Source organism: Scyliorhinus torazame, chromosome 5 (assembly GCF_047496885.1).
Source record: "Scyliorhinus torazame isolate Kashiwa2021f chromosome 5, sScyTor2.1, whole genome shotgun sequence".
NCBI classification, from domain to species: domain Eukaryota; kingdom Metazoa; phylum Chordata; class Chondrichthyes; order Carcharhiniformes; family Scyliorhinidae; genus Scyliorhinus; species Scyliorhinus torazame.
Genome location: NC_092711.1, coordinates 214,680,620 through 214,705,472, shown reverse-complemented (window position 1 = coordinate 214,705,472; position 24,853 = coordinate 214,680,620). Strand labels below are relative to the sequence as shown.

General features: G+C 50.5%; 1 protein-coding gene across 3 annotated transcripts in view; it reads left to right on the top strand.

The window, feature by feature from the left end:
* LOC140420938 (connector enhancer of kinase suppressor of ras 2) overlaps positions 1 to 24,853 on the top strand; it is a 986,283-nt gene that overhangs the window by 399,809 nt on the left and 561,621 nt on the right. For all 3 annotated transcript variants that reach the window (XM_072505113.1, XM_072505112.1, XM_072505114.1), the window contains exon 4: positions 18,074 to 18,161. In XM_072505113.1, coding sequence (XP_072361214.1) covers positions 18,074 to 18,161 — 88 coding nt within the window. The remainder of the gene's footprint in view (positions 1 to 18,073; positions 18,162 to 24,853) is intronic.

Below are 24,853 nucleotides of genomic sequence, written 5' to 3'. Positions count from 1 at the left end.
GGGGTTCTCTACGTATGCGTACTGGGGGTTGGTGTGAAGGAGCTGGACCCTTCGACCAGGGGGTCGGACTTATGGCTCCTTACATGTTTGCAGAGTAGGACGGGTCCCTGTGCCGTCAGCCAGGACGGAAGCGAGACCCCGGAGGTGGATTTCCTAGGGAAAACAAATAGGCAGTCATGAGGGGTCTCGTTCGTGGCCGTGCAAAGGAGTGACCTAATGGAATGGAGCGCGTCGGGGAGGACCTCCTGCCAGTGGGAAACTGGGAGATTCCTGGACCGTAGGGCCAGGAGAACGGCCTTCCATACCGTCACGTTCTCCCTCTTCACCCGTTTCCTCGGGGGTTGTAACTGGTCGTCCTGCCGAGGCGATGCCCCTCCCGAGCAGGTACTGACGCAGTTCGTCGCTCATAAACGAGGAGCCCCGGTCACTGTGGACGGAGGTGGGGAAACCGAACAATGTGAAGATACTATGTCGGGCCTTAATAACGGTGGCCGCGGTCATGTAGGGGCAAGGGATTGTAAAGGGGAAGCGGGAGAACTCGTCAATGACGTTGAGGAAATACGTGTTGCGGTTGGCAGAGGGGAGGGGCCCTTTGAAGTCGATACTGAAGCGCTCAAAGGGCCGGGACGCCTTCACCAGGTGGGCCTTATCCGGTCGATAGAAGTGCGGCTTCCACTCCGCGCAGATTTGGCAGTCCCTGGTCATGGCCCTGACCTCCTCGGTGGAGTAGGGCAGGTTGCGGGCCTTGATGTAGTGGAGAAGCCGGGTGACCCCCCGGGTGGCAGGTCATCGTGGATGGCCCGGAGTCGGTCATCTTGCGCACTGGCGCATGTGCCGCGGGACAGGGCATCTGGGGGCTCGTTGAGCTTCCCCGGACGATACACAATATCGTAATTGTAGGTGGAGAGTTCGATCCTCCACCTCAAGATCTTCTCGTTCTTGATCTTGCCCCGCTGTGTATTGTCGAACGTTGGTCGGTGACTAGGGTAAACCTCCTACCAGCGAGGTAGTGCCTCCAGTGCCGTACATTTTCCACGATGGCTTGAGCTTCTTTTTTGACTGAGGAGTGTCGAATTTCGGAGGCGTTGAGGGTACGGGAGAAAAACGCTACTGGCCTGCCCGCCTGGTTAAGGGTAGTGGCGAGGGCGACCTCGGACGCGTCGCTCTCCACCTGGAAGGGGACAGACGCATCCACCGCGTGCATCGCGACCTTGGCAATATCTGCCTTGATGCGGCTGACGGCCTGGCGGGCCTCAGCCACCAGTGGGAAGATGGTAGCTTTGATCAGTGGGCGGGCTTTGTCCGCGTAGTTGGGGACCCACTGGGCGTAATAGGAAAAGAACCCGAGGCACCTTTTCAAGGCCTTGGGGCAGTGGGGAAGGGGGAGTTGCAGGAGGGGGCGCATACGGTCGAGGTCGGGCCCTAGAACCCCGTTTTCCACAACATAGCCAAGGATGGCTAGTCTGGTTGTGCGGAAAATGCATTTCTCCTTGTTATAAGTGAGGTTGAGGGCTTGGGCGATTTGGAGAAAGTTCTGGAGGCTGGCGTCGTGGTCCTGCTGGGCGTGGCCGCAGATGGTGACGTTGTCCAGATATGGAAATGTGGCCCGCAGCCCATACTGGTCCACCATTCGGTCCATCGTTCTTTGAAAGACCGAGACCCCGTTGGCGACACCAAAGTGGTCCCGGAGGAAGTGGAAGAGGCGGCCGTCTGCCTCAAAGGCCGTGTAGTGGCGGTCCCCCGGGCAGATTGGGAGCTGGTTGTATGCGGACTTCAGATCCACCGTGGAGAACACCCGGTAGTGTGCGATCTGATTAACCATGTCCACTATCGGGGGAAGGGGGTACGCATCGAGGTGCGTGGACCGGTTTATGGTTTGGCTGTAGACTACAACCATCCGGTTCTTTTCCCCCGTCCTGACGACCACCACCTGAGCTCTCCAGGGGCTATTACTGGCCTCGATGATCCCTTCCCGCAAGAGTCGCTGGACCTCGGACCTGATAAAAGTCCTGTCCTGGATACTGTACTGCCTGCTCCTGGTGGCAACGGGTTTACAGTCGGTGCGGAGATTTGCTAAGAGCGGGGGAGGGTCGACCTTCAGGGTTGCGAGGCTACATACGGTGAGAAGGGGTAGGGGCCCACCGAACTTCAGGGTCAGGCTCCTGGGGTTGCACTGGAAGTCCAGTCCCAATAGAAGAGGAGTGCAGAGATCGGGGAGTACATATAGCTTAAAGTTTGCGTATTCGACGCCTTGTATCACGAGGTTCGCGACAGTGTACCCCCGGATCTGCACTGAGTGCGATCCGGAAGCTAGGGAGATTGTTTGATGTGCGGGGAGATTTGGAGCGAACAGTGCCATACCGTGTCTGGGTGAACAAAGCTCTCTGTGCTCCCGGAGTCAAACAGGCAAGGCGTTTCGTGTCCATTGACCCGGACCGTCATCATGAAGTTCCGGAGGTGCTTTGGGCATGACTGGTCGAGTGTGACCGCGCCGAGTTGCGGGTAGCCGGCGTGGTCAGATGTGGTGGTGTGGTCCCAAGGTGGCGGCCCCCGTCGGTCGCACGTGTCGGGCGGCGTTGCAGATGGCGTCCAAGTTGGCGCCCCCCGTCGGTCACACATGGCGGGCCGCGTGGGAGACGGTGACCAAGATGGCGGCCCCCGTGAGTCGCACGTGTTGTGCGGAGTCGAAGATGGCTGCCCCCACGGATAGCACAAGGCAGATGACGCGTCCGAAGGGGGCGGAGCAGGCAGGCGTTTCGAGCCGGGCAACGCTGCCTCGGGTGCTGGTGCTGGCCGCAGAAATAGCAGGGTAGCCCCCCGGGTTGGGCGGACAGCCTCGCGGCACAGGCCTGGGGTACTCTCTGGTCGGGAGTCCCCGAGGCTGTCGCATGATCGGAAAGGAAAGTGTTGAGACTTTGAAATGCTACTTCTGGGGAGGTGACTAGTTTTACCGTCCCTTCTAGATCGAGGGCGCCCTTCTAGAGCAGGCGCTGTCTGACGTAGTTGGACTGGCGTCCTGGTCGGCGAGTTCCATTGTTGGGAGGCCGTGACGGCCTTGTAGTTGCAGCTTCGCGCGAGGACCATGAGGTCGCGTAGGTACTCCTCCAGCGATTCCCCGGGACGTTGGCAGCGAGTGGTGAGGCTATGCAGCGTGTACACTTTGTTCATCGGCCTCACGTGTAGGCGCTTCAACATCGTGAGGGCGTCTGCGTACGTGGTCGCTTCCTCGAGTTGCACAGAGATTTGATGGCTCACCCGGGCGTGGAGGAGGCTCAGCTTCTGTTCGTCGATGACGGAGGGCGAGGCGGAGGCAGCGAGGTAGGCCTCGAAACATCGGAGCCAGTGTGGAAAAATCCCTTTGGCTTCCGCGGCCTGTGGATCGAGTTCCAGTCGGTCAGGTTTGAGGGCTGCTTCCATCACGATGTTGTAGTTGAGTAAATTGGTGCGACCATCAATTCGCACGAGACAGAGAGTTGAAGTGAACAGTGGCTTTAATCAACTAGAACAGTGCCTGCCTGCGACTGCCCTGCAATGTGAGCCGCCTACAGGGCAGCTGCTCTTTATATCTCCCCTCAAGGGGGCGGAGCCCACAAGGGCACCAAAATGATACAATCATTGTAGTACAGTACAATGGTCCATAGGTGGAGCCCACATGGGCAACAGCGTGGTACAGTGTAGTATAGTGGTGAATGGTTACTATAATATGTTCACCACATCCCTCCTAAACTTTTTTGGTCACTAAGGGCAATTTATCATGGCCAATCCACCTAACCTGTGAGGCTAACCATGGCCAATCCACCTAACCTTGGGCGCGATTCTCCGCTCCCGCGCCGGCTGGGAGAATCCCCAGGCGCGCCATTTTTCCCCGCGACGCCGGTCCGACGCCCTTCACCCAAGCAGCGAGAACGGCCCCGTCGAGTTCTGTGCGGCGCAAGCCGGAGAATCGCCTGGGACACCCAAAATGGCGATTCTCCGCTATATCCGCTATTCTTCGGGCCGGATATGCCGAGCAGCCTGGCCAAAATGACGGCTTCCCGCCGGCGCCATCCACACCTGGTCGCTGCCGGCGGGAACAGCGCAGGAATGCTGGGGAGGGGGGGGGCCTGTGGGGGGGGCGAGGGGGGTTCTTTCACCGGGGAAGGACTCAAACGGGGTCTGGCCCGCGATCGATGCCCACCAATCGGCGAACCGGCCTCTCTGAAGGAGGACCTCCTTTCCTCCGCTGCCCCCAAGATCCATCCGACATCTTCTTGCGGGGCGGCCACGGGGAGGACGGCAACCACGCATGCCCGGGATGGCGCCGGTCAACCCGCGCATGTGCAGATGACGTCATTTACGTGGCACCGGCCCTGTCATTTACGCGGCGCCGATTTTACGCGGCGCCAAGGCCTGGCACGCGTAAATGACGCGGCGCCGCTCCTAGCCCCCCAGGGGCGGGAGAATTGGGGGCTGGGAGCGGCCTCTGACGCCGGAGTAAAACACTCCGGCGTCGGCACTTAGTCTCCAGATGGGAGAATTGCGCTCCATGTCTGTGAGGCGACCACCAGATTGTGAACCCTCGAACTAGGTCCCATTGAGCTGCGTGTATCTGCACTAGTATGGGGGGGGGGGGGGGGCGGCGGGTGCAGCTGAACGCAGTAACCGTTCTTCCTCTGAGGATACCTCTGCCTCCTCCTTCAAGGTGGTCTGGGGGCTGGCGCTCAGTTTTCTCATCGAGTGACAATAATAAAGATTATTATTAGTAGTAGTACCTGCATTAGAGAGAAGAGAGAACGAGTGATTGACTAGGCAGGCCCAGACATTAAAGATCACTCACAATCATTGTCTGCATTTTATCGATGGATACTGGATGGATCCTCACTGGCTTGTTGGGGGAGGCAGATCTTGTCTTGCGTGCAGCAACAACCTCTCTCCTTACTGGCAACTCTGTGGCCTGCTCTCCGAACTTTGAGAGGGTTCGCAACTCGGAAGTTCCCTCATCGGCATTGGCTCTCTGCCTTTAATTACGTGAGATCTTGTTCTGCATAAAGACAGATGGTTAACAGTGATAGATAATAGAGCAGTTCAGAAGCATACCTGCCTGTTGTGTCTGCTGAGCCCTCTCAGTAAGGGATTAAGGCGTCGTTTATGCAGCAATATACATGAGATGGTTAGCTTCAAGTAGCTGGCAGACAATCAATGCCGATGTTCCATCTGCTGGTCATAGAAACATATAAAATAGGGGCAGGAGGAGACCATTCGGCCCTTCGACCTTGCTCCGCCATTCATTGTGATCATTGCTGATCACTCAACTCAATAGCCTGACCCCGCCTTCCCTCGATATCCTTTGATCCCTTTCGCCCCAAGTGCTGCATCAAACTACTTCTTGAAAACATACAATGTTTTGGCCTCAACTATTTTCTGTTACAGCGAATTCCACAGCCAGCCACTCTCTGGGTGAAGAAATTTCTCCTCACCTCAGTCCCAAATGATCTTCCCTGTATCCTCAGACTGTGACCCCTGGTTCTGGACATCCCCACCATTGGCAACATCCTTCTTGTATCGTGTGTGAGATCCTTGTGGACTCTAACCCTTAGACTGCCTTGCCCAGTGAGAGTGTGAGTTTGCAGAGAGTAGAAATTTCACTCATCCTGGTGGAGGAGAGGATCATTCATCCATTTGTGGCTCTGCAGGGCGGCGCATCTCTATGTGCCACAGGTGCTCATCTCCCTGATGACCTCTTTGCGGGCCAACATGTTCAGATGGGAGGACTTCCTGCTCCTATACATCGGAAAGTGGACCTCCAGCCTTTCCTAGATGGCCTTGAGGAGATTCCCCAGGGAGGCTTTGCAGACCGGTGGGACAGAGTCTTTGCCTCACCTCAGTGCTATTATTTTCCTCCTCACCACAGCACCTGGCCTGCAGTGAGTGAATGGGTGCCTGGGTGCTATTTATATCTGGCACCAGGAACTTCGACCCCTGGAGGTAATGGTGGGGCGGGTGACTGTCGAGCTCCTCGCTGATGCATAATTAATGAGCTGAAAAACAGAAGGTTGTGCGTGTACAGCAGTCCCATAATTCAGAGGGGATCATGCAGACTTTCCCACCCACCACTGGACGAATGGAAAATTCTGCACATTATCTTTGGCCCTTGGCACAAACTCCATTCCTTAGCCATCAACTCCATCCAACTTATGGCAACTGTCTGAGGCTGAACTCCAGCGCTGACAGCTTTAGTGTTCTATTTGACATCAAGATCAGCTTCCGACCACATACCGGCTCCATCACCAGCACTGCTGACTTCCACCTTCCTATCATTACTCAGCCTGGCCTCTGCCTCAACTCATTTGCTGCTGAAGCCTTCATGCATGATGTCTTTGTTATCCCTAGACTTGACTATTCCAATGATCTTGCAGGTTGTCTCCCACTTTCTGCGACTGCATCTGTAAACATGAGGCCATCCAAAACTCTGTGGTCCTTACCCTGAGTCCCGTTCACCCATCACCCTGGTGCTCGCTGACCTAGATTGGCTACTGGAGCGGCAAAGCCTCAGTTTCAAAATTCTCATCCTTGTTTTCAATCCTATCTCTATCCCTGTAACCTCCTCCAACCCTGCAAACCTCAAGTGTAAGATAGTTGCTCCCTGCCAATTCTGACCTCTTAATGCCAACCTCTGTGATGAATAGCACTTCTGTTAAGCACATTGGCACATTTCACCATAGGTACTATATAAATGCAAACTGATGTTGCAGTTATCTCGTTAGTTAAATTTGAAATAAAAACAGAAAATGTGAGAAATACTCAGAAGGTAGGGCACAATTTGTGGAGGGAGAAACAGTTCACATTTCAGGTTGAAAACTGTAAAGTGCTGGAAATCAAAGATGAGGTGCTGCTCCTCAATATTATGATGAGCCTGAATGGAATAGTGTAGAAGGCTGAATGCAGAGAGGTCGAGTTGGGACGAGGTGGAGAATTACATTGACAGTGACGCAAAGGTCAGCGTCACAGTTACGGGTTTAACGTAGGCTTTTCACAAAGCCATCAGCCAACCTACGTTGGGTCTCCCCAGTGTAGAGGAGGCCACATCATGAACAGTAAATATGGAATAGCAACTTGAAATGCTGTAGGCATGAGGGAGTCTAATTTCTCCTTTCACTACTAAACAGAGAGGTGTTTTTGATTTTGATTTCTCTCTTTATTTGTATAGCATACCCTGCACATCTTTGTGTTGTCAGGGTGAGATCCAAACAGGCATGGGGAGAATGTGCAAACTCATGGGGAGAATGTGCATGGGGAGAATGACCCGGGGCCGGGATCGAACCCAGGTCCGCGGCGCCATGAGGCAGCAGTGCTAACAATTGTGCCACCGTGTCTCCTGATTTCTCTCTTTTTAAGCAGTGGTGTATTTTCAAACACCTCAGTTTTGGTGTGATCCAATTTCTATTAATAACCTCACAGCAAACTCAAGATACTATGAACTCATAGGGTTAGTTTATCCATGCACACACAATGCGGGAAGGTGTTTCTCTAGGTAGCCCCAGTGTACTCATACAATAAACAAAGGATAGAGAAAGATTTACAGGACAAAGGCCACAGAGCAAAGAATTATTGTTTTATGTGAGTCCAGGATCATCGTCCAAAGGTATTCCATCACAGAGGTCGGCAGGTTGAAAACTGATGCTGGATAATTAACTTTTCCAGTAGTCCATGATAAGGCAGACACACAGAGTTGAATTAGTCATGGAGGCAATGGTATAGAAGTTCAGAAGTTGCAGTAGAAACAGTAGTAAATGAGGCCAATATCGACATTGGCAGACTGCCTTTCAGTACAGCACGACAGTACAACTGCCCCCTGCCCCCCTCAAGCTGAGTGTGGCAGGGGAGGGGGAGTGTCATGTCACATGACACACACCTCTTTTCTTTGACATTGAAAAAGAGTGTATATTCCTTTGTCTGAGTTTCCAAGATTTTTAATATTCCAACCATGAAGAATTTGAAAGGGAAAGGTTGCAGGGCTCTTTGTCCTAGTAGACTTGTAGACTCCAGTGGCCAAGCCTGGTTATAAAATGTAGATGGCCATTGTATAATTCCCTTTGAATTTCAACTCTGCAGCCCACAGAGCTTGTTCGTGTCTCTTCAGAGATAATGAGCTGTAATTTTTTTTGATACTGCCAGATGAGCTCCGATTATTCCAAGGCGGCAGGTGAGGGAATTTCCGCTACTCTCGGCATAGGGGATCCAAGATAGGGTGATTTTGGGCGTATGGGTCGGGGTGGGCAAGGTGTCGGCGATATACCAGGAGATGAAAGAAGAGGGGGAGGCTTTGGTAGAGGAGCTGAAGGGTAAATGGGAGGAGGAGTTGGGGGAGGAGATTGAGGAGGGGCTATGGGCTGACGCCCTAGGTAGGGCTAATTCCTCTTCCTCGTGTGCCAGGCTTAGCCTGATACAATTTAAGGTGGTTCATAGAGTGCATATGACGGGGGCGAGGCTGAGCAGGTTCTTTGGGGTGGAGGACAGATGTGGGAGGTGCTCAGGAAGTCCTGCAAACCATGTCCATATGTTTTGGTCATGTCCGGCACTGGAGGGGTTCTGGAGGTGAGTGGCGGGAACAGTATCTAAGGTGGTGAAAGTCCGGGTCAAGCCAAGCTGGGGGCTAGCACTATTTGAAGTAGTGGACGAACCGGGAGTGCAGGAGGCAAAAGAGGCCGGCATTCTGGCCTTTGCGTCCCTAGTAGCCCGGCGAAGGATCTTGCTAATGTGGAAGGAGGCAAAGCCCCCCAGCGTGGAGGCCTGGATAAATGATATGGCAGGGTTTATCAAGTTGGAAAGGATAAAGTTAGATGAAGGTCGGACAGCAGCAACAGCAACCCAGGAGGGGAGGGGGGGACCGTTCGTTGAGGGGGGGGGGAGGAGTGGGGGGGGGGGGAGGGTTTCTCTGGGGGGCTTTTGAGCAAGAAAACACAAGAATGATCCGGAAACTGACATGTACGGGAAGAATCCAATGTACAAAGTTCTGTATCTTATTGACTTGCCATGTTCATGTCTTGCCATGCAAGTTCTTTTTCTTTTCTTTGTTACGGGGTGGGGGGTGCGGTTTGTTTGTAAGGTGGAAAATATTGTTATTGACAAATTCTTAATAAAAACATATTTTTAAAAAAAAGACTGCATCAAGTAGTAGCCTGTGTTATCCGAAGCAGCATAACACAACATGATAACAGGAGTGACTGTTCAATCTATTCAGTTCAACTCAGCAAGATCCGTGATAACCGGCTACTGAATACAGGCACAATGGACAAGATTCAGGCTCCTCATCAGCTCGGCAATCTTAGTGCCAACTGGCGATCATTCAAGCAGAAATTTCAACTATACGTGGAAGCGTATGGCGCGGCCGATGCTCAGAAGATAGCTCTTCTACTCACCACTGCGGGTGACCATGCGATAGAGATCTTCAACTCCTTTCACTTTTCCGAAGGGCAGGACAAAACAAAGTACCCAACCATCCTGGACAAATCCGACAGCCACTGCGAGGTGGAAACCAACGAAATCTTCGAGCGCTACATCTTCAAGCAGTGGATGCAAGGTAAAGACGAATCCTTCAACTATCTAACTAACCTTAGACTGCTAGCGCAACCCTGCAACTTCGCTGATATCACAGACCCATGATCAGCGACCAAATCGTTTTTGGAGTCCACTCTGATCCTCTCTGAGAGCAATTTTTGAAAATCCAGCACATGACCCTGCCAGTCGCGATTGAAACGTGTACTGTGCATGAGCACACTGAAAATCGCTATTCACAGTACAAAACGTCAGAAAGTGAAAAACAAGCCTCCCACGAGGTGGAGAGTGTTCAGGCCATCTCCCGGATGTAGCGCCTCCACATTGACAAAAGGGGCCATTTCACACCCTCTTCCCGGGGCCCGACGCATGCACAATGCGATCGGGAACACAAAGCGGCCAAAAACCGCACTGCACAGGTGCAGACGTCCGAGAACCGCACCGCGCATGCACAACGATGCACTAAGCGTACGTCATGATGTGTGCGAACTGCAGCACCGCCCATTTTTTTTAAAAATGCCCTGCAAGAGACAAACGCTATTTAAACTGTGGGAAACCAAACCACTATGCAGCCCTGTGCAGATCTGCACCACCAGTCAGGAGCCAGCGCTCCCAATTCCGACAGTGGCTCATCAGAAGTGTGCAACACCGAATGCATGACTCTGATCCAGGCAGTGCGATGGATTCAGATGATGAATATCTGGACAACACTTACCGAGTGGGCATTATTACGAAGTGCGAATATGCCACACCGGACACATCGCGAGTCCAATCAATCCTGTCCGTGGATTCCGAGGACGAATGGCAAGCAGTGATGAAGGCCAACCACTGCCCCATCCAGTTCAAACTGGACACAGGTGCCTCCGCCAACCTGATTTCGCAGGCGGACTTCAAGAGAATCAAGCAGCCCCCCACAATCCTTCCAGCTGCCTGCAAACTCCTGGACTACAATAGAAACACAATCAAGGCACTGGGGTCCTGCCATCTGCAGATGGCCAACCGACACACACAAGCAAGCTTACACTTTGAGATTGTTAAACCAGACCTGCTAGGTGTGCACGCCTGCAAGAAAATGAACCTCAGTCAAAGGGTTTACATCCGTCCCATTCGGATCTTCAGGCCAGCATCGATGACATCCTAACCCAATACCCAGATGTATTTCGCGGGATGGGCACGCTGCCGTACGAGTACAAGATTCTACTGCGGCCTGATGCCAAGCCAGTAGTCCACGCACCACGACGTGTCCCTGCTCCACTGAGAGAGTGCCTGAAGGCTAAGAGCTCACGAGTCTACAACAAAAAGGCATAATTTCCAAGGTCAGTGAACCAACCGACTGGGTCAGCTCAATGGTGTGTGTACAAAAGCCTTCGGGGGACCTACGCATCTGCATTCACCCCAAGGATGTAAATAAAAACATTATGCGGGAACATTACCCCATCCCGAAGAGGGAAGAAATCACGAGTGAGATGGCACCCGCGCACTTCTTCACAAAATTGGAAGCATCCCAAGGATTTTGGCAGATACAGCTTGAAGAATCCAGCAGAAGTCTCTGCACCTTCAACACGCCTTTTGGCAGATTCTGTCTGTCCTGGCTTTTAACTTTCAGCCTAACGAGTTTAGGGAGTTAGGCTGGAAGTTAAAAGCCAGGACAGACAGAGTTGTCATCTCTGGTTTGTTGCCGGTGCCACGTGATAGTGAGGCTAGGAATAGGGAGAGAGTGCAGTTGAACGCGTGGCTGCAGGAATGGTGTAGGAGGGAGGGCTTCAGGTATTTGGATAATTGGAGCGCATTCTGGGGAAGGTGGGACCTGTACAAGCAGGATGGGTTGCATCTGAACCAGAGGGGCACCAATATCCTGGGAGGGAGGTTTTCTAGTACTCTTCGGGAGGGTTTAAACTAATTTGGCAGGGGAATGGGAACCGGATTTGTAGTCCAGCAACTAAGGTAGCCGATATTCAGGACGCCAAAGCGTGTAATGAGGCAGTGGGGAAGGGAACACTGACAAAGGAGAGTACTTGCAGGCACGGAGATGGGTTGAAGTGTGTATACTTCAACGCAAGAAGCATCAGGAATAAGGTGGGTGAACTTAAGGCATGGATCGGTACTTGGGACTACGATGTGGTGGCCATCACGGAAACTTGGATAGAAGAGGGGCAGAAATGGTTGTTGGAGGTCCCTGGTTATAGATGTTTCAATAAGATTAGGGAGGGTGGTAAAAGAGGTGGGGGGGTGGCATTGTTAATTAGAGATAGTATAACAGCTGCAGAAAGGCAGTTCGAGGAGTATCACCCTAATGAGGTAGTATGGGTTGAAGTCAGAAATAGGAAAGGAGCAGTCACCTTGTTAGGAGTTTTCTATAGGCCCCCCAATAGTAGCAGACATGTGGAGGAACAGATTGGGAAACAGATTTTGGAAAGGTGCAGAAGTCACAGGGTAGTAGTCATGGGTGACTTTAACTTCCCAAATATTGAGTGGAAACTCTTTAGATCAAATAGTTTGGATGGGGTGGTGTTTGTGCAGTGTGTCCAGGAAGCTTTTCTAACACAGTATGTAGATTGTCCGACCAGAGGAGGGGCAATATTGGATTTAGTACTTGGTAATGAACCAGGGCAAGTGATAGATTTGTTAGTGGGGGAGCATTTTGGAGATAGTGACCACAATTCTGTGACTTTCACTTTAGTAACGGAGAGGGATAGGTGCGTGCAACAGGGCAAGGTTTACAATTGGGGGAAGGGTAAATATGATGTTGTCAGACAAGAATTGAAGTGCATAAGTTGGGAACATAGGCTGTCAGGGAAGGACACAAGTGAAATGTGGAACTTGTTCAAGGAACAGGTACTACGTATCCTTGATATGTATGTCCCTGTCAGGCAGGGAAGAGATGGTCGAATGAGGGAACCATGGTTGACAAGAGAGGTTGAATGTCTTGTTAAGAGGAAAAAGGAGACTTATGTAAGGCTGAGGAAACAAGGTTCAGACAGGGCATTGGAGGGATACAAGATAGCCAGGAGGGAACTGAAGAAAGGGATTAGGAGAGCTAAGAGAGGGCATGAACAATCTTTGGCGGGTAGGATCAAGGAAAACCCCAAGGCCTTTTACACATATGTGAGAAATATGAGAATGACTAGAGCGAGGGTAGGTCCGATCAAGGACAGTAGCGGGAGATTGTGTATTGAGTCTGAAGAGATAGGCGAGGTCTTGAACGAGTACTTTTCTTCTGTATTTACAAATGAGAGGGGCAATATTGTTGGAGAGGACAGTGTGAAACAGACTGGTAAGCTCGAGGAAATACTTGTTAGGAAGGAAGATGTGTTGGGCATTTTGAAAAACTTGAGGATAGACAAGTCCCCCGGGCCTGACGGGATATATCCAAGGATTCTATGGGAAGCAAGAGATGAAATTGCACAGCCGTTGGCAATGATCTTTTTGTCCTCACTGTCAACAGGGGTGGTACCAGGGGATTGGAGAGTGGCGAATGTCGTGCCCCTGTTCAAAAAAGGGACTAGGGATAACCCTGGAAATTACAGGCCAGTTAGTCTTACTTCGGTGGTAGGCAAAGTAATGGAAAGGGTACTGAAGGATAGGATTTCTGAGCATCTGGAAAGACTGCTTGGTTAGGGATAGTCAGCACGAATTTGTGAGGGGTAGGTCTTGCCTTACAAGTCTTATTGAATTCTTTGAGGAGGTGACCAAGCATGTGGATGAAGGTAAAGCAGTGGATGTAGTGTACCTGGATTTTAGTAAGGCATTTGATAAGGTTTCCCATGGTAGGCTTATGCAGAAAGTAAGGAGGCATGGGATAGTGGGAAATTTGGCCAGTTGGATAACGAACTGGCTAACCGATAGAAGTCAGAGAGGTGGTGGATGGCAAATATTCAGCCTGGATCCCAGTTACCAGTGGTGTACCGCAGGGATCAGTTCTAGGTCCTCTGCTGTTTGTGATTTTCATTAATGACTTGGATGAGGGAGTTGAAGGGTGGGTTAGTAAATTTGCAGACGATACGAAGATTGGTGGAGTTGTGGATAGTGAGGAGGGCAGTTGCCGGCTGCAAAGATACATAGATAGGATGCAGAGCTGGGCTGAGAAGTGGCAGATGGAGTTTAACCCTGAAAAGTGTGAGGTTGTCCATTTTGGAAGGACAAAAATGAATGTGGAATACAGGGTTAACGGTAGAGTTCTTGGCAATGTGGAGGAGCAGAGAGATCTTGGGGTCTATGTTCATACATCTTTGAAAGTTGCCACTCAAGTGGATAGAGCTGTGAAGAAGGCCTATGGTGTGCTAGCGTTCATTAACAGAGGGATTGAATTTAAGAGCCGTGAGGTGATGATGCAGCTGTACAAAACTTTGGTAAGGCCACATTTGGAGTACTGTGTACAGTTCTGGTCGCCTCATTTGAGGAAGGATGTGGAAGCTTTGGAAAAGGTGCAAAGGAGATTTACCAGGATGTTGCCTGGAATGGAAAGTAGGTCTTACGAGGAAAGGTTGAGGGTGCTAGGCCTTTTCTCATTAGAACGGAGAAGGATGAGGAGCGACTTGATAGAGGTTTATAAGATGATCAGGGGAATAGAGAGAGTAGACAGTAAGAGACTTTTTCCCCGGGTGGAACAAACCATTACAAGGGGACATAAATTTAAGGTGAATGATGGAAGATATAGGGGGGATGTCAGAGGTAGGCTCTTTACCCAGAGAGTAGTGGGGGCATGGAATACACTGCTTGTGGAAGTAGTTGAGTCGGAAACATTAGGGACCTTCAAGCAGCTATTGGATAGGTACATGGATTACGGTAGAATGATTAATTTGTTCTTAAGGGCAGCATGGTAGCATTGTGGATAGCACAATTGCTTCACAGCTCCAGGGTCCCAGGTCAGTTTCCGGATTGGGTCACTGTCTGTGCGGAGTCTGCACATCCTCCCCGTGTGTGTGGGTTTCCTCCAGGTGCTCCGGTTTCCTCCCACAGTCCAAAGATGTGCAGGTTAGGTAGATTGGCCATGATAAATTGCCCTTAGTGTCCAAACTTGCCCTTAGTGTTGGGTGGAGGTGTTGACCTTGGGTAGGGTGCTCTTTCCAAGAGCCGGTGCAGACTCAATGGGCCGAATGGCCTCCTCCTGCACTGTAAATTCTATGATAATCTATGATTAATCTAGGACAAAGGTTCGGCACAACATCGTGGGCCGAAGGGCCTGTTCTGTGCTGTATTTTTCTATGTTCTATGTTCCATCATCTCGGCATCAGGGATTTTCCATCGCATCATGGAACAGATGATGGAGGGATAGAAGGGGTTCGTGTCTACGTTGACGATATCATAATCTGGTCCACAACCCCAGAGGAACATGTGTCGCGACTCAAGAAAGTATTCCGACGCATACGTAACCATGTCCTCAAGCTAAACAGATCCAAGTGCTGTTTTGGGACATCCACGATGAAGTTCCTGGGCGATCAGATTTCGCAACACGGTGTGCGCCTGGACACAGACAAAATTAAAGTCATCGAGGCAATGGAAGTCCCCGAGGACAAGAAGACAGTACTGCGTTTCCTGGGAATGGTCAATTTCCTTGGCAAGTTCATCCCGCATTTGGCCACACACACCACGGCCCTACGCAACCTGGTGAAAAAAATTAACCGCCTTTGAGTGGAAGGCGGAGCACCAAACTGAGTGGCTGGAGCTGAAAGCCAAGCTCACCACTGTACTCGTCCTTGCATTCTTTGACCCAGACCGAGAGACCAAGATATCCACAGATGTGAGTCAGGATGGCATTGGGGCGGTGTTGCTTCAAAGAGACAACACGTCATCCTGGGTACCAGTAGTATACGCGTCACGGGCATTGACACCCACTGAGACCAGATATGCGCAGATTGAGAAGGAGTGCTTAGGTCTTCTCACCGGCATCCTCAAATTTCTTGATTATGTCTATGGCTTGCCAACATTTACTGTTGAGACGGATCATAGGCCTCTGGTCCACATTACCCAAAAGGACCTGAACGACATGACGCCTCGTTTGCAGAGAATTCTGCTCAAACTCCGAAGGTGTGATTTCAATTTGGTGTACGCACCTGGCAAGGAGCTCATCATCGCCGATGCAATGTCTCACTCCGTCAACTCACCCAGTGAACCACTGGAGATCATCCAGCACATTGAATTGCAGGTACAACTGTGTGCAAGCACTCTCCCGGCAACAGATGAGAAGATCGTTCTCATCCGAGAAGAGACAGCCAAAGACCCCCAGATGCAGCGAGTCATCCACAACCTCAGCAATGGCTGGCAGAAAGGGCAATGCCCTCAATTCTACAACGTCAAGGATGACCTGACGCTGATCGACGGCATCCTGCTGAAGCTGGACAGGATAGTCATCCCGCTACGTCTCCAGAGCATGGTGCTGCGGCAGATTCATGAGGGACACCTGGGCGTAGAAAAGGGCAGAAGCAGGACCCGGCAAGCTGTCTACTGGCCAGACATCAACCAGGACATCACGGACATGGTCCTGAACTGCGAAACCTGTTAGAGGTTCCAAACAGCGCAGAGCAAGGAGACGCTCAAACCACAAGACCTTGAGACCTCCCCGTGGTCCAAGGTTGGCATTGACCTATTCCACACGAATGGTCGCGACTATATCTTAATCATCGATTACTTTTCGAACTATCCTGAGGTGCTGAAGCTGCCAGACCTCACGGACCGTCATCAAAGCGTGTAAAGAGACATTCTCACGGCATGGCATCCCGAACACCGTCATGAGTGATAATGGCCCGTGCTTCCACAGTCGAGAATGGTCCACGTTTGCCAAGAGCTACAATTTCAGGCATGTCACCTCCAGTCCGCACTATCCGCAGTCCAATGGCAAAGTCGAAAAAGGGGTGCACATCGTTAAGCAGCTCATCCGCAAGGCCTCGTTCTCCGCTTCCGACATACACCTTGCACTACTTGTGTACCGGGCGACTCCCTTGTCCACTGGCATGTCGCCAGCTCAACTTCTGATGAACAGGGACCTGCAGACAACGCTTCCAGCCATACACCTGCCCAACCTTGATCACCTCCTGGTGCTGCATAAGATGCAGCAGCTTTGCGACAGCCAGAAGCAGGGCTATGACGCACATGCCACTGATCTGGATATGCTATCCCCGGCAGACATGGTGAGGATCAAGATACCGGTCTGTTCCGGCTGTCGTTCGCCAGGCCACAGCCAGATCCTGTATCCTACGTATGGCTGATGGCTCCATTGTGCGAAGGAATCGAAGGGCAGTGCAAAAAGTTGCTTGCCCACAACCACTTTCCCCTCCATTTGCACATGTCAAATTGCCACCTCCAGACACCTCGAACCATGAGGCCACCAATCATGCCTCCCACTTGCCTGTCAGGACACCGTCTTCCCCTCCACCACCTCTCCGGTGGTTGATGAGGATCAGACGCAAGCCTCCCAAACTGGACTTATGAGCTTTTGTTTTGTTTGTTCTGTTCTGTATTCCTCAGTCAGTCACATTGGACAGACACATTCACATGTATATACATCTACAAAAAAAACAGGGGGAGATGACATGATATGCAAACATGCAACTAATGAACACTCAGAATAGGACACAACCAATGGGCAGTCAGGACACTCAGAGGTGGCATCACCACAAGGGGGCATGACATAAACACTATACAAGGGATGAGACACTCACACCCTGCCTCTTTCCACAGACAGACATCTAGAGAGTACATCAGGGTTGATCAGTAGCATCACACCCCAGCACGTGGCTTAGAGCAAGCTGGTACAGTTAGACTGAGTTACTACAGTTAGATTAGCAGAGAGTCGAACTCATTTGAGAACTGTGTTAATAGTTCAATAAACATGTTGAACTCATTTCAGAGTCTGGAGCATCCTTGAGATAAGACTGCATCAAATAGCAGCCTGTGTTATCCGAAGCAGCATAACACAACGCCGCCCAGGGACATCAATTATGAGGCAAGGCTGGAAAGTATAGGCTGTTTTCATTGGAACAGAGAATGTTTAAAGTTGACCTAGTAGACATTTTCAAAATGACGAGAGGCTTTGATCGAGAAGGCAGAGAGAATCTATTCCACCTGGTCAGTGGGTCAATAACTAGACATGATAGATTTAAAATCATTGGCAAAAGATCAAGAGGGGAGAAAAGCAGAAATGTTTTGACTCAGAGAATTGTCAAGATTTGGAACTCTCTACCCGAAAAGCGGGCAAAACCAGATTCCATGAATAACGTTGAAAAGGAATTGAACAGGTCCTTGAGCATAAGAACTTACAGGATTACGGACAAAAGCCAGGGTGTGGGACGAAACCTAACTGCATTTTCTAAGAGCCAGCACAGGCAAAATAGATCAATTGGCTTCTTGCTGTGCTGTAAGAATCTACGATTCTACGAAATGTGAAGTTAATTGTAATTTATCAGTGTCCTGGGTGCTATATTTTCACAGGCAAAAAGGTGTGTTAATGTTTCTAGCTGGTAAGGATCCGATTATATTGTGACGTGAAAGAAGGATTTACCACCGCAATATTAGAATTAATTATTCTTCATTGTGTTTTTAGGTCTCCATTCGTTAGTGTGACAGAATACTCCCTTCTGAAAAATAACATTGTTCAGCTGTGCCTGGAACTAACAACTATTGTGCAACAGGTAAGTGTTACTCACATCGAGTAGCCATATCACAAGAAAAAGATTGTGATTGGTTGCTCTTTAACCCATTATCACCACCTAATTGAATTATTTCTTCATTTACCACAATTTAAAAAAAATAAATTTAGAGTATCCAATTATTTTTTTCCAATTAAGGGGCAACTTAGCGTGGCCAATCCACCTACCCTGCACCTTTGGGTTGTGGGGATGAATTCCATGCAGACACGGGGAGAATGTGCAAACTCCACACAGATGGGGCCAGGATCGAACCCGGGTCCTCCGTGCCTCAGGCAGCAGTGCTAACCACTGCGCCACCGTGCTACCATTCATTTACCATAAATTAACACAACAATGTATTAGTCATATATATGTTGGTAGTTTGATAACTGATTGCAACACATGCACACATTGAAGGATGTACAGTCACTGACAGATGCCTGATCGAACAAAATATCAGGCATCTACAACATAAGTCAGAAATCAATTAATGATGCTTCGATGGGAGTTAATTCACGATTATCTGGAGCTCTGTCTCTGTACGAAAGGTGAATCAGAAGATTCAGAATATGTTCATGAATCAGCCTATGCTCCAGCAGCTTGTAAGCTGGAAAGAGCTCGAAGGGTTATATGCAAGCTGACACATTGGTTGATGTATACATAGTTTTATATCCATTCTTCATGGTCAATTATTTTGATTGTTCACAGGCTCTGATGTTACTCCTGCACTCAGGCATAAGTGATTTGTAATCCAGCCAGAAATATTTCCTGAGACAGCTGGATTAGTTATGCTTGAGTTGGAAAGGGTTGTGCATTAATAGAAAAATTCCACAGCCTTCAAAGGAAGACAATTTTATTTGCAATTTGTTTCTCATTGATAGTTTCCTGCATTGATTTGTAAAATGATGATGCTTTGAAACGTACCATTGAAGTCCAGTGGTGTTTTGTGCTGTGTCCTATTCTAACTCAGTCCTTTGCAGAATTGAAATTTGTGGAAGTAATTTGGAGAGATTTGAACTCATTCAGGATCTAACCACTTACACAGGGTTAAAATTGGCTCTGAGTCTCCCAGTACTGTTTGCTCCTGTTCCCCAAAGGTGGCAACTTTTAAATGCAGCCTGTGCCTCCTATGAACTGATGTTCAAAAATCTTTAAACTTCCAGAAAATGGGGTGGATGATCAAGCCTTTTATTGTTGGTCGACTGAACATTGTAGGGAATACTCACCTAATGCTCTTGATTTAAAGATGAGGGAACCTTATATTTTTAGCCTCCTGACAAATTTATTGCAAAAAAAGAAATGTGCACATGAACAAATAAATTCAACAGAAGAAAACATGAGCAATACTTCACTTTCATCAGTGCATTACATTTTTTTGGAGCCCAAAATAAATCGTTGTTAGATTCTTAGTTCTTTAAACTTTCATTAATTTTTATATCAATGCCTATGCTTAAAAATAATTTTGTGTCACCTCAATGGTTGATCTGATTGCTGTTAGCTTCTTGTATATATTACAGGTCAAAGAACCTTCTGAGCACAGAGCTGTCAATCAAATCTGTGCACAGAGACGATAGAGGATCTTGAGACAAAATCAGTGCTCAACATGCAACATACCCATCCTTGCCTCAAATATTGCATTTGCTGCCTTTTCTCAATGCAGCGGCAAATTGACTTGCGGTGTATTTCTAACAGTTTCAGTTTCTGGGCACATTTACTGGCCGCATCCTGCCGGAATTGGGTTTCCCGATGGTCGTTACACCTCAAGAGATCTAATGAGATCTTGCAAGATGTGGCGATCTGGGACCCCTCCACAATGGGCGAGATCCAGACTTGCAGACTCACTGAACTCTGCCTCTGCCAGATCTAACCGGCTCCTGCGATCTACCAGCGTTACTGAGGAGATCCCAACCGGATGCCGTTTAGCACTGGTACCCACAAACGGGAACCAGGCGGAATGACACTTGAGGAGGGGGTGGGGGGTGGGATCTTCCAGGCGATGGGAGATCCCCACGTGGTTGGTATCTGGGCATGTGGCACCCTGGCACTGCTGATGCCTCCCTGCCACAAGGCACTGCAAGCCTGGCAGTGCATTCCACCTCAGAGACCTCGGACGAGCGCCGTTCAGCAGTGGTCTCCACAAACGGCACTCGTGGTCTCCAAGGGGATACTTGGGCAGGGTGGTGCCCTGGCACACTACTGGTGCCACCTGCACAACCTGGCAGTGGCAGCCTGACAGTGCCACCTGAGTGCCAGCCTGGCACTGCCGAGGTGCGCAGGTGGCACTGGCGGGGGACGGCCAAGGTCTAGATTGGCACTGCCAAGGTGCCAAGCTTGCATTTTCTGGGCACAAGCGCACAATCTGGCCGGGGTTGCCCACTGTGGGTGTTGGGGGTGAGGGGAGTTGGGGGCAAACCGGGGACCATCCCATATCGCGTTTGAGCTGGGGGGGTGGGATGTCGAGGATTCTTTTGGGGCCTCGGCGAGATCATTTAAAAATGGTATCCCGATCGCTCTCTACAACGGGGAGATCCAGCGAGCAGAGCTCTCCATTATAAAAAACAGGGCTATGTGCGGCCTCAGCCACACGTTCCCTATTCAGGCCCCTTATTCAGCATGAGTAGCGTTGAACAGACATGTGTTTCTAAACCCGCTCTCTGTGGGATTTTGCGCCCTTTTGGGAAGATTGCGCCCAACATCTCACTAAAGCAGGGGGGCCATGGGGGCGATTCTCCGAGCCCTGCGCCGGGCCGGAGAATCGGAGCAACCGCGCCACGACGCCCCAACGCTGTCGCGCAATTCTCCGAGGTGCGGAGAATCAGCGCCATTTGCGCTGGTGCGTTTGGCGCGGCGCCGTCACGGGCCGCTGGAATCGGCGGGGTGGCCAATTCTCCGGCCTGGATGGGCCGAGTGGCCGCTCCGACACCACAGAGTCCCGCCGGCGCCATTCACCCCTGTTCGCTGCCGGCGGGAACTCTGCGGTAACGCTCGGGGGGCGGCCTGTGGGGGGGGCTCCTTCACCGGGGGGGGGGCCTCCAAAGGGGTCTGGCCCGCGATCGGGGCCCACCGATCGGCGGGCCGGCCGCTCTGTCGGCGTGCCTCCTTTCCTCCACCTGCAATGTTATAGCCCTGCGCCATTGTTGTGCGGGGCGGCCTGGGGGAGGACGGCCACTGCTCATGCGCAAGTTGGCGCCTGCCCAACTGCGAATGCGTGGGACACAAGGTGCCGCGTCTTTTACGCCGAAGCCCCGCCCCCGCAAATCGGCCCACGCCCCTGATAGCCCCAGGGAGGCCCCAGAATAGGGGTCTGGGAACAGGTGCCGACGCCGGAGTAAAAAAATAAGTGAATTCTTATTTGGGTCACCTCAAGCACCAATCCTAGCAGTTCATGTGCAGAAAGGGATTCCATTCAACTCACGTGTAGATGGTCCTGAACCCCAACATGAAGTAATGAAAACTAATGATTAAGTACATGGTGATAATAGTGATCTGGATGCTGGGGCTTTCCAGTCCAGGGTCACAATTCACTGGACTGGTGGTCAGTAAAAAGGAGGAGGGGGGAGATTGCCTTTTTTTAAGGGCCTCTAACCCCATTGGAGGCTCCCCCCAACCCCTTCAATGGATATTTGAAATCTAGTGCTAGGAAACAGATAGTTAACAGTAACTTTAAAAAAATAAAAAAATATATAAAATTTAAAAAAAAACTTTGAATTTTAATTAATTGACGCAATGTCAGTTAGAGGGGTGTAGTGCTCTGACTGTGCGATATGGTAGGTCCGGGAGGCTTCCAGCGTCCCGGATGGCTTCATCTGCAGAAAGTGCACCCAACCGGAGCTCCTCACAGACCGCATGCTTCGGTTGGAGCAGCAATTGGATGCACTTAGGAGCATGCAGGTGGCGGAAAGCGTCATAGATCGCAGTTATATAAATGTGGTCACACCCAAGGTGCAGGCAGAGAAATGGGTGACCACCAGAAAGGGCAGGCAGTCAGTGCAGGAATCCCCTGTGGTTGTCTCCCTCTCGAACAGGTATACCCCTTTGGATACTGTCGGGGGGGATAGCCTATCAGGGGAAAACAGCAGCAGCCAGAGCAGTGGCACCACGGCTGGCTCTGATGTCCAGAAGGGAGGGTCAAAGCGCAGAAGAGCAATAGTAATAGGGGACTCTATAGTCAGGGGCACAGATAGGCGCTTCTGTGGACGTGAAAGATACTTCAGGATGGTATGTTGCCTCCCTGGTGCCAGGGTCCAGGATTTCTCCGAACTGGTAGAGGGCATCCTGAAGGGGGAGGGAAAACAGGCAGAGGTCGTTGTACATATTGGTACTAACGACATAGGCAGGAAGGGGCATGAGGTCCTGCAGCAGGAGTTCAGAGAGCTGGGCAGAAAGTTAAAAGACAGGACCTCTCGGGTTGTAATCTCGGGATTACTCCCTGTGCCACGTGCCAGTGAGGCTAGAAATAGGAAGATAGAGCAGCTAAACAGATGGTGTAGGAGGGAGGGTTTCCGTTATCTGGACCACTGGGAGCTCTTCCGGGGCAGGTGTGACCTATATGAGAAGGACGGGTTGCATCTAAACTGGAGAGGCATAAATATCCTGGCCGCGAGGTTTGCTAGTGTCACACGGGAGGGTTCAAACTAGTATGGCAGGGGGGTGGGCACTGGAGCAATAGGTCAGAAGGTGAGAGCATTGAGGGAGAACTAGGGAATAGGGACAGTGTGGCTCTGAGGCAGAGCAGACAGGGAGAAGTTGCTGAACACAGCGGGTCTGGTGGCCTGAAGTGCATATGTTTTAATGCAAGAAGTATTACGGGTAAGGCAGATGAACTTAGAGCTTGGATTAGTACTTGGAACTATGATGTTGTTGCCATTACAGAGACCTGGTTGAGGGAAGGGCAGGATTGGCAGCTAAACGTTCCAGCATTTAGATGTTTCAGGTAGGATAGAGGGGGATGTAAAAGGGGTGGAGGAGTTGCTCTACTGGTTAGGAAGAATATCACAGCTGTACTGCGGGAGGACACCTCAGAGGGCAGTGAGGCTATATGGATAGAGATCAGGAATAAGAAGGGTGCAGTCACAATGTTGGGGGTTTACTACAGGCCTCCCAACAGCCAGCGGAAGATAGAGGAGCAGATAGGTCGATAGATTTTGGAAAAGAGTAAAAGCAACAGGGTTGTCGTGATGGGAGACTTCAACTTCCCCAATATTGACTGGGACTCACTTAGTGCCAGGGGCTTAGACGGGGCGGAGTTTGTAAGGAGCATCCAGGAGGGCTTCCTAAAACAATATGTAGACAGTCCAACTAGGGAAGCGACGGTACTGGACCTGGTATTGGGGAATGAGCCCGGCCAGGTGGTAGATGTTTCAGTAGGGGAGCATTTCGGGAACAGTGACCACAATTCAGTAAGTTTTGAAGTGCTGGTGGACAAGGATAAGAGTGGTCCTAGGATGAATGTGCTAAATTGGGGGAAGGCTAATTATAACAATATTAGGCGGGAACTGAAGAACATAGATTGGGGGCGGATGTTTGAGGGCAAATCAACATCTGACATGTGGGAGGCTTTCAAGTGTCAGTTGAAAGGAATTCAGGACCGGCATGTTCCTGTGAGGAAGAAGGATAAATACGGCAGTTTTCGGGAACCTTGGATAACGAGAGATATTGTAGGCCTCGTCAAAAAGGAAAAGGAGGCATTTGTCAGGGAAAGGCTGGGAACAGACGAAGCCTGTGTGGAATATAAGGAAAGTAGGAAGGAACTTAAGCAAGGAGTCAGGAGGGCTAGAAGGGGTCATGAAAAGTCATTGGCAAATAGGGTTAAGGAAAATCCCAAGGCTTTTTATACGGACATAAAAAGCAAGAGGGTAGCCAGGGAAAGGGTTGGCCCACTGAAGGATAGGCAAGGGAATCTATGTGTGGAGCCAGAGGAAATGGGCGAGGTATTAAATGAATACTTTGCATCAGTATTCACCAAAGAGAAGAAATTGGTAGATGTTGAGTCTGGAGAAGGGTGTGTAGATAGCCTGGGTCACATTGAGATCCAAAAAGACGAGGTGTTGGGTGTCTTAAACAATATTAAGGTAGATAGGTCCCCAGGGCCTGATGGGATCTACCGCAGAATACTGAAGGAGGCTGGAGAGGAAATTGCTGAGGCCTTGACAGAAATCTTTGGATCCTCACTGTCTTCAGGTGATGTCCCGGAGGACTGGAGAATAGCCAATGTTGTTCCTCTGTTTAAGAAGGGTAGCAAGGATAATCCAGGGAACTACAGGCCGGTGAGCCTTACTTCAGTGGTAGGGAAATTACTGGAGAGAATTCTTCGAGACAGGATCTACTCCCATTTGGAAGCAAATGGACGTATTAGTGAGAGGCAGCATGGTTTTGTGAAGGGGAGGTCATGTCTCACTAACTTGATAGAGTTTTTCGAGGAGGTCACTAAGATGATTGATGCAGGTAGGGAAGTGGATGTTGTCTAGATGGTCTTCAGTAAGGCTTTTGACAAGGTCCCTCGTGGTAGACTAGTACAAAAGGTGAAGTCACACGGGATCAGGGGTGAGCTGGCAAGGTGGATACAGAACTGGCTAGGTCATAGAAGGCAGAGAGTAGCAATGGAAGGATGCTTTTCTAATTGGAGGGCTGTGACCAGTGGTGTTCCACAGGGATCAGTGCTGGGACCTTTGCTGTTTGTAGTATATATAAATGAT